This window comes from Nomascus leucogenys, chromosome 7b (assembly GCF_006542625.1).
Source record: "Nomascus leucogenys isolate Asia chromosome 7b, Asia_NLE_v1, whole genome shotgun sequence".
Taxonomy (NCBI): Eukaryota; Metazoa; Chordata; class Mammalia; order Primates; family Hylobatidae; genus Nomascus; species Nomascus leucogenys.
This window is the reverse complement of record NC_044387.1, coordinates 14,296,093-14,313,170: the sequence shown is the minus strand read 5'-3', so window position 1 is coordinate 14,313,170 and position 17,078 is coordinate 14,296,093. Positions and strand designations below refer to the sequence as shown.

The 17,078-nt window shown below is 38.4% G+C and overlaps 1 protein-coding gene across 25 annotated transcripts in view; it reads right to left on the bottom strand.

The window, feature by feature from the left end:
- RBFOX2 (RNA binding fox-1 homolog 2) overlaps positions 1-17,078 on the bottom strand; it is a 290,938-nt gene that overhangs the window by 188,769 nt on the left and 85,091 nt on the right. For all 25 annotated transcript variants that reach the window (XR_004030927.1, XM_030815643.1, XM_030815639.1 and 22 more), the window contains exon 2: positions 11,788-11,838. Coding sequence is in view for 24 of the 25 variants with exons in the window: in XM_030815643.1 (XP_030671503.1) it covers positions 11,788-11,838 (51 nt within the window). In the remaining variant the exon portion in view is untranslated. The remainder of the gene's footprint in view (positions 1-11,787; positions 11,839-17,078) is intronic.

Below are 17,078 nucleotides of genomic sequence, written 5' to 3'. Positions count from 1 at the left end.
GGTATCCTCACATTCACTGAGAAAACTAAGTCTTGAGAGAAGTTAAGTGATTTCCTCCTGCTCCTCGCAGTATTTCCCAAACTCTCTTGGATCCAAACTTTATGGAAATGTTCATACAGACATGTTAAACGAATTCAAACAATCAGAGGCAATAAGGAAAGATTTCATAAGGGAGATTAAGTTGTGAACAAGGATCTTAATGGATACTTAGGATTCTGCTGGTAAAGGAGAAACATTTCAAACGAAAGGCACTAGGAAGAAATAAATGCCCAAGATAGGTATTTGAAGGACAGTGAAGAGACATATAAAGCAGAAGAACGGCCGGGCGCAGTGGCTCACGCCTGTAATGCCAGCACTTTGGGAGGCCAAGTCAGGTGGATCAGCTGAGGTTGGGAGTTCGAGACCAGCCTGACCAAAATGGAGAAATCCTGTCTCTACTAAAAATACAAAATTAGCTGGGTGTGGTGGCACATGCCTGTAATCCCAGCTACTCAGGAGGCTGAGGCAGGAGAATCGCTTGAACCTGGGAGGAGGAGTTTGAGGTGAGCCAAGACCGCGCCATTGCACTCCAGCCTGGGCAACAAGAGCAAAATTCCATCTCAAACAAAAAAGGCAGAAGAATTATGTTAATAGGGTAGTAATGAGAAACAGAGCTGGAAAAAATGGGAAGCAAATTGTAGCGAGCCTTGAATGTCTGGCTCAATTTTTACAAAATTCTGCTGAAGTTATAGAGTCCCAAAAATGACTCCCTCTTATACGCATGCTGCCAAGACCCATGAGTCAGGTAAATAAACTTACACAGATTTCATTTCCTTCACAAAGACCTCTTTTTCTTGGAGATGTCCAACAGCTAGATTCCTGAGCTAGAAATTTCAAATCTACAGATAATTCATTTCAAACAGTGAATAAGAATCAAAAGGAAAATGAGAAAATAGACTAAATCAGAATGTGAGAACTAATTATTCCCTTGTAAAGCTTCCTTATGGCCTCTTTTCCATAAAATAAATGAGAAAAATGACTTACTAGCCCTATTTACAAGCCAAGAAATTTACATATGTTATCTCTAATACTGTAACAACCTTTCATAATAGGAATTATTCCTATTTCACAGATGAAGAAATTGAGGCTCAGAGAAGAACAAAAACTTGCCTAAAATCATTTAGCCTGCAACAGCAGGATTGATATTTAAAACTAAAGCCAAGGAGGGTGTGTGCATGTGTGTGTGTGTCTGTGTCTGTTGTGGGGTGCAGGGGTGTCTGTCTGTCTGTCTACAGAGAAATTGCCACAAAACAGCTTTATATAGAAGCTACAGTTAAAAAAAATAAAAGCCAATGAACCTAAACCTTAGGACATGCAGAAAGCAGCACAATTTCTCTTCATACATGAAGAGCTTTCTCGCCCAAACATGCTTGCCACCAAGCATCTGGAGAAGGCTGTAGCCAAGCACGAAGCCACTACAAACCTGCAAATCTTCTTTGAAGGAACCACCAGGCCTCAGCAGAGAGGCAAATGCCTGTTTTCATAGTTGCTTTCATAAAATAGTTATTCAGAGTTTATGCAAACTTAGCAAATATGGATGAAAACAATTCTGTTTTCTTTTATTGGAGAAGGAAGAAGATACATATTACAAAACCTCATAACTGAGAACAAATATTTGCAAATTGTAAATCTGACAAAGAACTTGTACCCAGAATATATAAAGACTTCGTACAACTCAGTAAGAAGAAAAACCAAATAAAAAGTGGGCAAAAGACCTGAAAAGACATCTCACCAAAGCAAACATCAGTGGCTGATAAGCACATGAAAAGGTACCTACTTAATTATTAGGGAAATGCAAATTAAACCACAATGAGCTGTTACCATACACTCATTATAACAAAAAAGTTAGATAAAACCAAGCCACTTTGGAAAACAGTCTGCAGTTTCTTTAAGTTATGCATGAGGCTGGCCATGTTGTCTCAAGCTGGTAATACCAGCTACTCAGGGAGGCTGAGACAGGAGGATCACTTGAGGCAGGAGTTCAAAGCTAAATTGAACTATGATTGCACCACCGCACTCCAGCATTGGCGACCTCATTTCTCTTTTATTATGATTATGATTATTTTATTTTATTTATTTTATTTTTGTATTTCTAGTAGAGATGGGGTTTCACTGGGTTAACCAGGCTGGTCTCGAACTCCTGACCTCAAGTGATCCACCCACCTCAGCCTCCCAAAGTGCTGGGATTACAGGCATGAGCCACCGCACTGGCTTATTTCTCTTAAAAAGAAGAAATCATGCATGAGATTACCATTGCCTCAGTAATTCCACTCCTAAAATCTACCCAAGAGAAATTAAAATATGTCAACACACAGATTTGCAGGTAATTCTTCACATCAGCACTATTCATAATAGCCAAATTGGAAGCAATACAAATATCTACCAACTGGTAAACAAATAAACAAAAGGTGATACATCCCTACAATGAAATATTATTTAGCAAAAAAAAAAAAAAAAAAAAAAGATACAGTGATACATACTACAACCTGGATGAACCTCAAAAACATTATACTAATTGTAAGAAATCTCATACCAAAGACTACATATATCATATAATTCCATTTATATAAAATGTCCAAAAGAGACAATTTTTTTTTTTTTTTTTTTTTTGAGACATGGTCTCGCTGTGTTGCCCACGCTGGTCTTGAACTCCTGGGCTCAAAAGATCCTCCTGCCTCGGCCTCCCAAAGTACTGGGATACAGGCATGAGCTACCGTGTCCAGCACAAAAGAGGCAATTTTATAAAGTCAGAAAGCAGAGCAGTGGTTGGCTAGGGGAGAGAGGGAGGACTGGAGAGGGAGCAGGGAATGACTGCAAAAGAATTTGAAAGAATTTGGGGAATGAGGGAAATGTACTAAAACTGGACTGTGACACAACTCTACATGTTTACTAAATATCACTGAACAAGTCACTTACATTGAGTAAATTTTAGGTATAGAAATGACATCTTAGTAGAACTTTTTTTTTTTTTTTTTTGAGACGGAGTCTTACTCTGTCGCACAGGCTGGAGTGCAGTGGCATAATCTCAGCTCACTGCAACCTCTGCCTCCTGGGTTCAGGCGATTCTTGTGCCTCAGCTCCCAAGTAGCTGGGATTACAGGCACCCACCACCACGCCCCACTAATTTTTGTATTTTTAGTAGAGATAGGGTTTCCCCATGTTGGCCAGGCTGGTTTCGAGCTCCAGACCTCAGGTGATTCCCCCGCCGCAGTCTCCCAAAGTGCTGGGATTACAGGCGTGAGCCACTGCGCTAGCCATAGAGCTTTCTAAAAAGCAATTGCCAAATACGTATTTATATTTATTTTCTCTACATAGTAACTCCAAGGGAAACAAATATGTAAGAAAGGCAAAGTAATAACATTTTGTTTGGATATAAAATATTTAAATAGTCATAATAATATAATTATTATATATTCACAAATCAATAAATATTGATTTGACCCAAAAATGGCTTTATTAGAAGGAAAGAGTTCTATAAAACTGCTAATTTCTGGCCAGGCGCAGTGGCTCATACCTGTAATCCCAGCACTTTGGGAGGCTGAAGCAGGCGGATCACTTGAGGTCAGGAGTTCGAGATCAGCCTGGCCAACATAGAGGAACCCCATCTCTACTAAAAATATAAAAAGTAGTCGGGTTTGGTGGCGTGCGCGTGTAATGCCAGCTACAGATGAGGCTGAGGCACAAGAATCACTTGTACCCGGGAGGCGGAGGTTGCAGTAAGCCGAGATGACACACCTGCATTCCAGCCTGGGCAACACAACAAGACCTTGTCTCAAAAAATAAAAATAAAATAAAACTGCTAATTTCTCATCTTCAACAGTAGGAAGCCAAAGAATAGTGCCAAAATTTGGACAAATCATGAAACAGCAGAATAAGCATATTACTTAGCATGGCAGTGAGCAGCAGAAGAAATAAAATGGTCTTTCCCGGAGTGAAAAGATTTTTAACTGTTTGAAGAATGAAATGATCTAAAATGTAATAGTAAAGCTGATTACATGAATTGAGAAAAGTGCTACAAGAACACTGGACACTACAGCATATACCAGACCTTCATCCACTAGAGGGTGTAAGGACACCACCACAGAAGGACCTAAACTATTGATGGGTGACCTGAGGTCAGATGTTGGACAGAAGCAACAGTTTGAAAAAGCTTTGCACAAAGGCTGAAAGTGGGGTTCTAGACAATCTAACAGGGGGAAAAAAAACAATTTCACACTTCCTGTAATTTAAGAGCAAAGCAAAAGCATGTTTAGTAAAAAAAAAAAAAGAGGATCAGAAAGAAAATTATTATAGATTGCTAGATACAGAAGGGGTAACATTTTACATCTGAACCATTTTAATTCAGTCTCCAGCTGGGGGGCCTTAGAGCTTGGGTGGAGAGATGGAAAGTAGGGGAGTGACTGCTAAAAGGTATGGGGTTTCTTGTGTCCGGGCATGGAAGCTTACGGCTGTAATCCCAGCACTTTGGGAGGTTGAGGCGGGTGGAGTGCATAAACTCAGGAGTTCAAGACCAACCTGGGCAACATGGTGAAACCCCATCTCTACCAAAAATACAAAAACTAGCTGGGCATGGAGGTGCACACCTGTGGTCTCAGCTACTCAGAAGGCTGAGGTAGGAGGATCACATGAGCCTGGGAGGCGGAAGTTGCAACGAGCAGAGATCACGCCACTGCACTGCAGCCTAGGTGACAAAGTGAGACTCCATCTCAAAAAAATAAAGGTATGAGGTTTCTTTAAGGTTGCATTTTTAAGGACTGTAAGTATTAGAATAATGTTTTTCAAACAGGTTGCAATCCATTCGTGGGTCCAGGAAAAATCCAGCAGAAATCAATTTTGGTCAATCGTTAGTCACAATCGACAATTTTTTGAAGGGGACAGAAAATATCACAGTACTTAGAACATGGTTAAGATAGGCAGCATTTGGTAAGACTAATTCTAAGTTATAGTCAACATATATGTATGTGTGTATACTGGGTCATGACATAAAAGCAACTGCCTCCTTGGGGTCACAGTCTTTTTTTAAGCTCAAAAGCACTAAGCTAGAACCTGAACACTCTTACCATGTCCTCCATTCCACCAACTATCCCGGAGGGAAGAAAAGTAGTCATCATTTCTTCAACCAAGCCAAATGAGCACTACAGAAGATGCATTTGCTGTTGTCCACGGCTCCCAATAAAAAAAAAGCCCTTGAAAGTTCATTGCAAAAATTTGACTAAAATAAAGTTCATTTTCTACCCATGAAAAAACTGGTTAGAAAAAAGAAAAAAAAATCTTGAGGAAAGAAAATACTTGTTAAGAAAAAAAACCCTTAGGTCATTTTAAATTTACCCTCTATATTAAAAGTAAGGCTGCCACTCTGAATTTAAATCTATAATTGTCTATATTTGTCAACTTAAGCATCTCCTTTGATGTTCCCACTTGTTTCTGCTAATCAATGGGACATTGTGTCTTTCAACAGAATTTTAGAAAATTGAAGAAAAAAATATAGTTTTGAGAAGTCATTGACAAGCATTTTAAACCTCAAAGAATGGGCCCAGCATGGTGGCTCACGTCTGTAATTCCAGCACTTTGGAAGGCTGAGGTGAGCGGATCACCTGAGGTCAGGAGTTTGAGATCAGCCTGGCCAACATGGCAAAACGCTGTCTCTACTAAAAATACAAAAATTAGCCAGGCTTGGTGGCACACGTCTGTAATCCCAGCTACTGAGGAGGCTGAGGCAGAAGAATCACTTGAACCCGGGAGGCAGATGCAGTGAGCCAAGATCGCGCCACTTCATTCCAGCCTGGGCGACGAGTCTCAAAAAAATTGACAACATGACATTTTTCTTTGTATTTAAAATATGAAAAGATAAATTTTAGATCATAAGCTATTTTAACAAACAAGATAGAAAACTTGACAGAAATAAGTTATTCAAGAACTTTCAGGTCATATGAAGACTTCATGCTCCCACATTCTCCAAAGATTCCAGAATATCTTATCTTGTCACACCAGCAAAAGAACACTCATATTCAGAGAGACACTGACAGACAAATATAAAAGGGAAATACAAGACATGGAGGCTGAAAATCGGGGTTTAAGTCCAATTCTTTACTTACTACCTATATAAGTAAGACTAGGAGATTCATTTGACAGTCTCTGTGCTTTGGCATTCTTTTATCTATAAAATAGGGATAATAAAGCCCAACCCACCTAGCTGAACTATTGTGAAGATCAAAACTGGAAATACACAGGAGTGTTTTGTAAACTGTAAAGTACTTAGCAGATATTAGTTGGGTTTTTTGTGTATCACAAATATATACATTTGTATTCATCAATTAATAAACAAAATAGTACACTAAAGCTTAAATAATTTTTAATGATGAAATAATGAAAGTTTTCAACACTTAGTTTTGCAAGTATCCCACTGCTGAACATCTCTTACTTGGTTAGGCCACCCCAGTGAAACAAAACAAATTATCTCTAGTTTGTGTGTATCTGCTCTAATCCTCTTCCCTACCCATCCCCCAAACTGAGTTGACTCTAAAACAATAAAACAAAATTTAGTCAAGTAACCACTAAGGAGATACAAAATTGATGAAACAAAAGTAAGTCTTCCCTATGGTTGATTAAAGTATAAGCCTCTTTTAATCAATTAACTTGTTAAATTAACTAATGTTCTCCAGTTCCCAAGTCTAATAAAGGGACGCTTTTAACAGTCTTAGACCACCTAAAACTAGTAAACAACTCTCTCCTATTTGCCCCCAAGCCCTTTCTTCTCCCAGTAGCTGAGTTGTATGCTTACCAAAAATCACTTGTGTTTATTCACCTGCCAGTTTATAGAAGTCGTTAAGTTCTTATAATTATATAATTAAATGTTATATATATATACACATCAATGAAATAAATTAGAAAAGTTTCCGTGAGAACAACTCTAATGTGAATGTTTTGTGAAAAATAAGTCAAGACACTGAAAACTTTTGCTCAAATTAGATGTGGGCAGGACAACTGTAAAAGACTGGGCAAGAAGGGGGAATCATACAAATCTAAATAGACAGTTTCACCCAAATTGCTCTGAATGTCATTAAGACCGTGTTCCTCTTTAAAAAAAAAAAAACAAATTAGAACTCACAGATGATGCTCTGGGAGCATAGTTTATGCAAAAAATTCAAGGAGTATTTCAATCACATCTATATATAAGGACCTTGACCTCATATCAGGAAACTAAAGAGTAAACATATATTTGTTTAAATTAAAAATGCTCTATATTAAAATAAAAGTTTAAAATATTTCCCCACTTCAACCAATTGTTTAGATTAACCCATGGCCTACTAGTTCTGATCACATTGGTTAAGAAAACACTGACTGTATTTCTTCAATTAGAGGATGGCCATACATCCCAGTTTACCTGGGACTGTTTGAAACTAATTATTGGCATCACTTTTTATTTTCAAAAGTGCCCAAACTTGAATGCTAAAGTTTATATGGTCACCTTATTTATAACAGACAAAGTTGTTGCACCAAGAGCGAGCGAGGGGCCAGCCTTAGGACCCCCATCACTTTCTAGGAAACCCCTAAGAGCCATCCCATATAAATAATCTTAGCAAAAACAGTAAGCCTGCTGTGCAGAACAAGGCCCTCTTCTAATCAGATTGCTGCTCTTAAGCTCTTCTTATATAAAAACCCTAGAGCTGATGCACATAAGTATTCTCCCACTTTAAAAATACTGCAAATCCATAAAACACTCTAGCCTTAATCAAGGCCTGGGAACACACCTAAGCACAGGCACTAATCACAAACAGTCAACTAGGAATCTGAACTACTACATTGTATCGTCAATCTAAAATCCTGCCTGGATTTATTTATTCATTTATTTTTGAGACAGGGTCTTGTTCTGTCGCCCAGGCTGGAGTGCAGTGGCACAATCATAGCTCACCGTCGCCTCAATCTCCCAGGCTCCAGCAATCCTCCCACCTCAGCCTCCCGAGTAGCTGGGACTACAGGCACACACCACCACACCCGGCTGATTTTTTTTATTTTTGGTAGAGACAAGGTCTTGCTATGTTGCCCAGGCTGGTCTCCAACTTCTGAGCTCAAACAATCCTCCTGCCTTGGCCTCCCAAAGTGCTGGGATTATAGATGTAAGCCACGGCACTTGGTCCTGCATGGCCTTAAGGTAAAATTTCTCACTTTTCTGAACTAGTTTTTTTCACTTATGTAAAACTGGAACAATGCTTGTCTCCTCCACTTCCATAGAGAAACCACATTAGAAAGTATAGTGAAATGCTTAGAGTGCTTTATAAAAGCAATGGATTGTCATCCCATAAAGCTTCTTAATAGATCAAGAAAGGCTGAGGTGACCTTGCATAAACATGCAAGAGGTGGCGGGTGGTTTTCCCTGCTCCTTTCCTTCAGGTTTTTAACTCAAATGTGCTATTGGGACTGTATATAACATGATAAAAGAATCACTAAAAAAGTGAAATGCTGGTGGTACACTTGGTGCTAACAAACTTGGTAGTAATAATCTTTAATCAGGAGTCACGGACTTCTACATCTGTGGTTGAGCTTGAAAAAGTCTATGAAGCCCCCATATGGTAAATAAAATAATGTAAATGAGTGAATGGGCACATTCACACGTGACCACATTTTCCTATGGTCAATCAATAATTCTCCAGTACAGAGAAAAGGACCCTCAGACAGAAGGGAAATTTCAGTTCTTATTTAGCTACTTACTTGAATTGTTGCCTTGGATAAGTCACTTTACCTCTGTGTGCTTCAATTTCTTTATCTTTCCAAAGGGAATATTTGCCTCATCTACTTCAAAAAGGGTGGTTGGGAGAATAAGATGAGAAAATAAAATGAAAGTGATCCACAACAATCAAAAGAGTTACCTCTTTTTAAATCACCATTCAGCCACTGATAAGAATCTTGTCTGCAGATGGTTCTCATCTATTTAGAAAGGAACAGAGAAAGAATAAGGAAAGCAAACAGGCCGGGTGTGGTGGCACACACCTGTGGTCCCAGCTACTCAGGAGGCTGAGGTGGGAGAATCACTTGCACCCTAGGGGTCAAGGCTGCAGTGAGCCACGTTCATGCCACTGCACTCCAGTATGGGCGACAGAGCAAGACCCTGTCTCAAAAACCAAACCAAACCAAAAAACAACCACCACAACAACAAGAAAAAAAAAGGGAAAGCAAATAAAGGCACAATTAAAATTCACCTTCACCCCATTCCCCAGTTCCTTGATTTGCTGAGCCACAACCATGCTGAGGAGACGTAAAGATCACAAGTTCCATTTCCGCCAGCTCAGACTCTTCAGCGACCAGTGTTTCACGCTGATAAATGCCTCCCAAATCCCAAAACACAAAAGTGAGAGTTCACAAGGTTAGGCGCATTAATTAGCAGTACTCATTTGGATTCTGTATTCATCAAATACAACAAGCAGCTATTCAATATTTGCCTATTTGCACACTCTAAGATCTCTAATTCAAAGATCCAACCAGAGTACAAATTAAAGCCCAAGAAAATAAACTAAAATAAACCTGTCACCATCAGAATGTGCCTCAAAGTAAATTAGCAGCTTTAAACCATGGCAAAGGGTCTGTAACACGCCTGCGGCAGAGACAGCATGAGTAATGAATGTGCAGGTTACAGAAGTGGGCCCCTACTGCAAAAGAAAGAAAAAGTAGGTACAATCAAAGAGACTACTTTTTTAGGCTTTAATAAATTCCTATTAACTCCTTTTGCTTAGCTCCTTATTGATCTGTAATCCCCACAAGAAGAATACAGTACACTTTCAGTCTTCTAAACTTAGTAAAGTCTATTTCCATACTTTACATCAATTAGCTTTACCTTCCTAAATCCAGAATAAGCAACATTTTACAAATAATAAAGTAACTGCATTAGTTTGCAAGACTAGATTAAGAGACTAACCATGACCCCTTTATTACATGTCCTAGGTGAAAAGCACAGGATGAAACAGAAACTGTCACTGCTTTTAAAGCAGCCCATAGGACTGCAGTTCTCAACCGCACTACATAGCAGAATCACCTTTGGGATTTTTAAACATTTGAATGGGTAAGCCCAATCTTACACTTACCCAATCAGAATCTCTGTGGGGTGGATCTCCAGGCATGAGAATGTTTTTCTGATACATGACTAAGACATAAAAGTACTATCAAAGGGCATAAGTTTCCCAGCTTAGAGAAGCTCTAGGACAGACACAAACCAGAAAGAAAAACAAATAAATCTTTACATTCTCTTTAGATTTGGGGTAAATGGCCCTATCTTTTACCAAAAGCTTCCATCTTCAATATCAACAGTGATGAACTCAGTGGGGGATGAACACAGAGCTAACAACACTTCTTCTCTCCATGCCTTATCTGGGGCCACTCTGACATCAACTCAGCACCAAAAGTGCAAGAATTGGACAAATACTCTCAAATCTGAAAGGCCTACAAATAGGTGACTATTGATTATCAACCATCCTAGTTTTTGTTTTTTTGTAGTTGTTGTTTTTGTTTGGTTTATGTTTTGTTTTTGAGACAAAGCCTCGCCCTGTCACTCAGGCTGGAATGCAATGGTGCGGTCTCAGCTCACTGCAACCTCTACCTCCCCAGTTCAAGCAATTCTCCTGCCTCAGCCTCCTGAGTAGCCAGGACTACAGATGTGTACCACCACACCCAGCTAATTTTTGTATTTTTAGTAGAGACGGGGTTTCACTATGTTGGCCAGGCTGGTCTCGAACTCCTGACCTCATGATCCACCCACCTTGGCCTCCCAAAGTGCTGGGATTACAGGCATGAGCCACCGCACCCAGCCAACCATCCTAGTTTTTAAGATCCGCTTCAGGAGCTCTGATGAGATTCAATGAACTTCTGGAAAGGACACTATGAACTCTCATTTAGCACTATAACTCATATCCCTTGGACAAGTATAACAATGGTAACTTTTTTTGACAACCCTGTAAGGAATATCATTCCAAGATATTTCTAGGAGCTACCCTTTCAAATCTCCTGAAGAACGTCAATATCCCCAAACATCAAAGATACAAATTTCTTTCAGAGGCGAGGTGATTTAAGCCACACCATTTCTCTAAGAGGAAGCCTTACCTGTTCTTCTATCCTAACTCTGCTTCAACATCATGTGCTCGAGTATTCAAACAACAAAAAGATAGGGAAGGCATGTTATACACTTGCCTAAACCATACTGAGGGTGTCTCATAGGAAGCAATTCTGCTCTGACCCATAATAGGGCCTGGGCTTTTCCAGTCATCCTCCCATCTAACAAAGAAAGGCAGCAGAAACTTTGCTTTCTCAAGCAAGCTTTCCCTGATTAAAACCATAAGGCTGAATTCCCCCAGGGAGGAGAATGGAATTTTCTTGCTACAGATCATTACAAGGACTCAAAAACTCTGTGCAGGCAGGGGCTAACTGGCAGGTAATAAAGAGACAAGTCCAGCATTCAGAATTATGAGGCACTGAGAAAACCAGGTCAAAAAATTATTATGTAGCCTGTAGAAGAAAATACAAAAGCAATCATGACTGTGCTTGAGTGATTATTTTCTCTTATAATATCCACAATTTTAATAACATACTTATAGAATTTAAAAATATGCTTAATTTACATCTGTAAAAGTAAATTCACTGCTGAAACAAGCCACATTCCCTTTCAAAGTAAGTAATTTCAGGAAATGCTCTCTATCATAGCAACCCTTTGATGAAACACACCACACACATACATCATCTGGGTTACAATCAGCAGATACCAACCTGGCTGTCCCGCGCTGGGAATCCATGATAACCTGGAGTCAGAGGCTCGTTCTATGAGAAAGATAAGAAAAATATCAAACTATGAGATGAAAGAAAATGTTAAGCATAATCAAAATCATCCAAACTGATCAAATATAAATTCCTGTCCTGGTTCCTAAAATGTTCCATTAACTGTATTCCACCCTACCTAAGTGTATGTATCTCCTCATTAAGCCTCTACACTGGTAAAAACAAAAAACAGTATTTGCTTAGGAGCACTATTCACAAAAACTATTTTCTTCCTTATGCAGCTAAATCTGTTTCCTTTCCAGTATCTCTTAGGCAGGGTGCTACTGCGACTGGCGTCAGAATTAATTCCTAACTTCATCATACACTGTGGGACTTCAGCATCCCCAGCCCCAACTCACAGTAAGCCACTAGCACCCCTAAACACTAGGATAACCAAAAACGTGTTGGTTTATTTCCAAATGTCCCCTGGATGGAAAGGGGACAAGTACCAACCCTGCTGAGAACTGCCTCTTAACCCACAAAAGTTTTAGGTCCTCGTCTCTGTCAGCCTGTTTCCCCTCGGTTTTTACTTCATTATTTATTTATTTTTTGTTTTATCCCCTCAGTTCTTTGAAATCTGGATGAAATCTGACCTCTGTTCAAGACTTCCTCTACTACTCTATATCATCCTATGGACTCAAGTGACTCCTCCTAATATTTAGTATTTACTTAGCTTACTTGTGCAGCTTACTTTTTATGTTATTTATGATTCTAATTAATCTTATTTTTTAAAGGTATATCACATTGAGTGTCTGTCTCATCTTCACTTTAAACCACTAAGTCAAGATCCTTGAGGGCAAGGATGATAGCTAATAAAAGCTATGCAAACCCTAATTTAGTATAAGGTCATATAACATGAACACTCATTTCCAGCTTACCTGACCCATTCAATCATTCAGCTAATATATACTAACATTAATATTTTCCAAGCACTGTTAGTCGACTGATAGAGTAAAAAAGATGAATAAAAATAAGGCCCTTGCTTTCAAGGGAACTTTTTAAATGAGGGAAGATTCATGTGCACACGAAGGAGTAAATGAGAACACACAGCGCTTTTGTAATTTTCAAAGTGCTCAACATTGCTACTTAGATATTCATCCTCTTCTTCCATTCATTGTACTTTCATTGCTACTAGCAGAACAGCGTAAAAGAAATTTTCATTGATAGGACTTTCCAATATAACAATAGAGTAAACTTTCCACTAATTGGTAGGTTGACTATATTCAGATATTTGATAGTCAAAAGCATGGAAGTCTGAAGACAACTTAAGCTTACTGCAGAGACCTTGTGTCTTGTTCATCATGGTTTCCCTGAGATCTAGCACAGTATCTAACACATGTAGACACCCAAAAGAATGTGTAATAAATAAATGGAGCTAAATAACCAGAAAATGTGTAGGAATTCAGACAGTTCTCCAAAAGAGATGTGCAAATGGCCAATAAGTAGATGAAGAGATGCTCAATATCGTAAGTCATTATGCAAATCAAAACCACATTGAGATAAAACTCACACTCATCAGAATGGTTATAATCAAAACACCAGACAACAATAAGTATTGTCAAAGATGTGGAAAAATCAGAATTCTTCTACACTGCGGGTGGGAATGTAAAATGGTATAGCTGCTCTGGAAACAGTTGGATAGTCCTTCTATTAAACATAGAGTTATATGACCCAGCAATTCCACACCTGGGTATACAACTAAGAAAACTGAAAACATACGTCCGCACAAAATAATATACATGAATGTTCATAGCAGCATTATTTCATAATAACCAAACAGCAGAAAAAAACTAAAATGTCCGTTGATTGATGAATGGATAAATGAAGTATGGTACATCCATAGTGGAATATTATTCAGTAATTTAAAAAATAAAGTACAGATACAACACAGATGAATACTGAAAACACCATGCTTAAAAACAGACACAAAAGGCCACAAATTATATAATTCGATTTGTATGAAATATCAAGAATAGGCAGATTATTCATAGAGACAGAAAATAAATTAGTGGTTCCAGGGACTAGCGGGAAGAAATGAGCAGTGACTGCTAATGGCTACCAGGTTTATCTGGCGGGGAGATGACAATGTTCTGGAATTAGGTTTCAGTGATGGATGCACACATCCATTATTATACTAAAAACCACTGAAACACTGAAAACACTTCATAAATGCAAGATTTATGGTCTGTGAATTATATCTCATTAAATCTGTTATTTCAAAATAATAGTTATAGGCAATGTTGGCTATTTTTCATACTGATTTTTATAGGGGAGACATGTAGTTTAGATTTTAACAAAAGAACAAGGCTCCTTGCGAAATGCACAAGTCCCTTTTGTTTGTTCTGGATTCTATAAATTTACTTCCACACACCATTCTCTACAAATTTTAACAATGATGATGATAACCCCCCAGTTATTAAGCACCTAATCAGTACAGTTCCAGTATGGTGGGAAAGAGGAAGAGATAGAGGCAAGAAGAATGAGATAATATAGCAGTATACAAAGATATATTTCCTATCACTGGGGAAACTGACAGAAGGTAAGTAACTGGCCCAATAACACATAGATATTGAATGGGAAATTCAAACTGCCAACCTGTGTCGGCTGGACTACAAAGCCCCTGTTCTTTCCATTTTTCCAGGTTCTCATCCCTACTAATGATTCCATATTATCCCCTTACAATAAACATTTCATGATTGTCTGGGAAGGGGATTGCCTGATTAAGAAAGTAATCAAAAACCCCAAAAGCATATTAACAGAAATTCATCACTCCCAGAGTACATCCCACATACGAACCATATTCCATAAAATCCTGGAGTTCAACAATGCAAAAAAAGTCCTATAAGGAAAAGATCACATTCGTATAAGCCAGTATTGTCAAAAACTTCAATAGAAAAGCTGGTCATAACAGGTTGCACAGAGATGTGTCAGAGGAAATGGATTTACTCCTCCACCTGCCTTGGCATTCTTCTTTATTTCCTACCTCTCAGATAAGGCTATTTGGAACTCTCAAGCCCTCCTTGTATATATCTGTCTCTTACAAATGCATTAATTTTGCATGATTTTGAATTTTACAGACATGGATCCTATTGCAGGTATTCTTCAGTAATCTGGCATTTTTGCTCAATACTATGTAAGATTCATCTCCACTAGGGCACATAACTGTATTTTACTATGATTGCCATTTAGTATTCTCTTATAAACTATAAACATGTCAAATAAATTACTTATCTGTCCTATTTTCCTGTTAATGGATAATTGAATTGTTTCCACTTACGGTTTTTGTGCTCACACCATGCTGCCTATGAACATTCTTTTAGATTTGAGATACCATGTTTTACATATGAGATTAGCAAAAATGAAAACACCATAAATAGGCAAAAAGATGAGTCAATGGGTACTCTCACACCTAATAGTAGGAATTTAAGTATACTGGGACCCTGTTATGGAAAGTAATTTGGCAGTACTATCAAAATATTGAATGCATATACCTTCCTGTAACTTCACATCTCTATCTAGACAAAGAAGCATGTGCAAAGACTTTCAAAACAGTGTTGTTTGCCACAGTGAAAAACTAGAAAAAAACCTGTTTCCATTAATAATAAGGTAATAGTGTTATCAATTATTGCAAAATTTCAACATCCCACCTGCAAGGTTTTTAAAATAAGGTAAAATCTTGATAAATGACCTCAGGTCATATTAAATGACAGCAGAACAGAACACTCAAGCAGAAATGGCTAGCTACACAGAAAGCTCGGGCAGGAGGATCACTCAAGCCCTGGAGTTTGAGACTAGCCTGGGCAACACAGCGACATCCCATCTCTTAAAAAAAAAAAAAAAAGTAACTAAATGCATCGAAAATATAAAGAAGGATATACAACAAACTTCTAATAGTGGTTACCTCTAGGGAGAAGAATAAGATTTGTGGAAGGTTGAAAGGACATGTTTTACCCAAATTTTACGTTGTGTAAAATTCACATATGACTTAGAATAAAGCTGTTGTCAGTGTTTCTTAATGCTTTATAACTTATAAAACCAACTATACATCTCACTCAGTCCTCACAATGCATAAAACAAGTTTTATAAATGTCATTTTACAGATGACAAAACTGAATTTCAGACACTTTAAGTGATTTTCTCATAATCAAATAACTAATGACAGTGGCTGAGATGCCTCCAGACTTAGGTCTTGATTCTATACCTAATACTTCTACTACTTCATGACAACTATTAGGCTGGTGCAAAATTAAAGTAATGGTAAAAACCACAACTATTTTGTGCCATCCTAATAGTGGGAAAGATTTGCCTGGTCTGGTCAGGGATGATTATGATTATCTAACGATATGCAACTCTGAGTTTTTAATCAGCATGAAAACAATAACTGGCATTTAAAGTAGAGACGGAATTACGAGAGAAGCTACTGGGACAAGATGGAAATCAGATGTGTTAGAAGTCCAAAAAGAAAAGGTTTTAGCAGCGATATGTCTATAAGCAAGCATTATTGGCCAATTAAGAATGAAAGAAACTGACTCTGTCTTGGCACAGTGACTGCTCAAAAATAAAAAGAAATACATAAGAAATAAAATACCAATCATAAGAATCTTTATTAACTAAGAGGTCAGCAATTAAAACCGTTTAGAAGCTTCTGGTTAGTGGACATGTGACAGTGCAACAGAAAAATCCTTAAGTAACTATCAAAAAAACCCCAACTGCTGGCCAGGTGCGGTGGCTCACACCTGTAATCCCAGCATTTGGCGAGGCCGAGGTGGGTGTATCATGAGGTCAGGAGATTGAGACCATCCTGGCTAACACAGTGAAATCCTGTCTCTATTAAAAATACAAAAAACTAGCTGGGCGTGGTGGTGGACACCTGTAGTCCCAGCTACTCGGGAGGCTGAGGCAGGAGAATGGCGTGAACCTGGGAGGCAGAGCTTGCAGTGAGCTGAGATCGCGCCACTGCACTCCAGCCTGGGTGACAGAGCGAGACTCCGTCTCAAAAAAAAAAAAAAAAAAAAAAAAAAAAAAAACCCAGCTGCCAATGGACTGTGAATGTACAGTGGATACTGACAGAAGTGATACACAGCAAGAAAAATAGCATCTGACTTTTATATTCTTCTTTGACTGCTTAGATGCTCCTATATGTACCTACATCTGCAAAATCTCTTTAAGCAGAAGAATCCTTCATTTATTCAGTAAGAGTGGATTGAACAACTGCTTTGAGAAACATAGTGCTGGTATTCTTG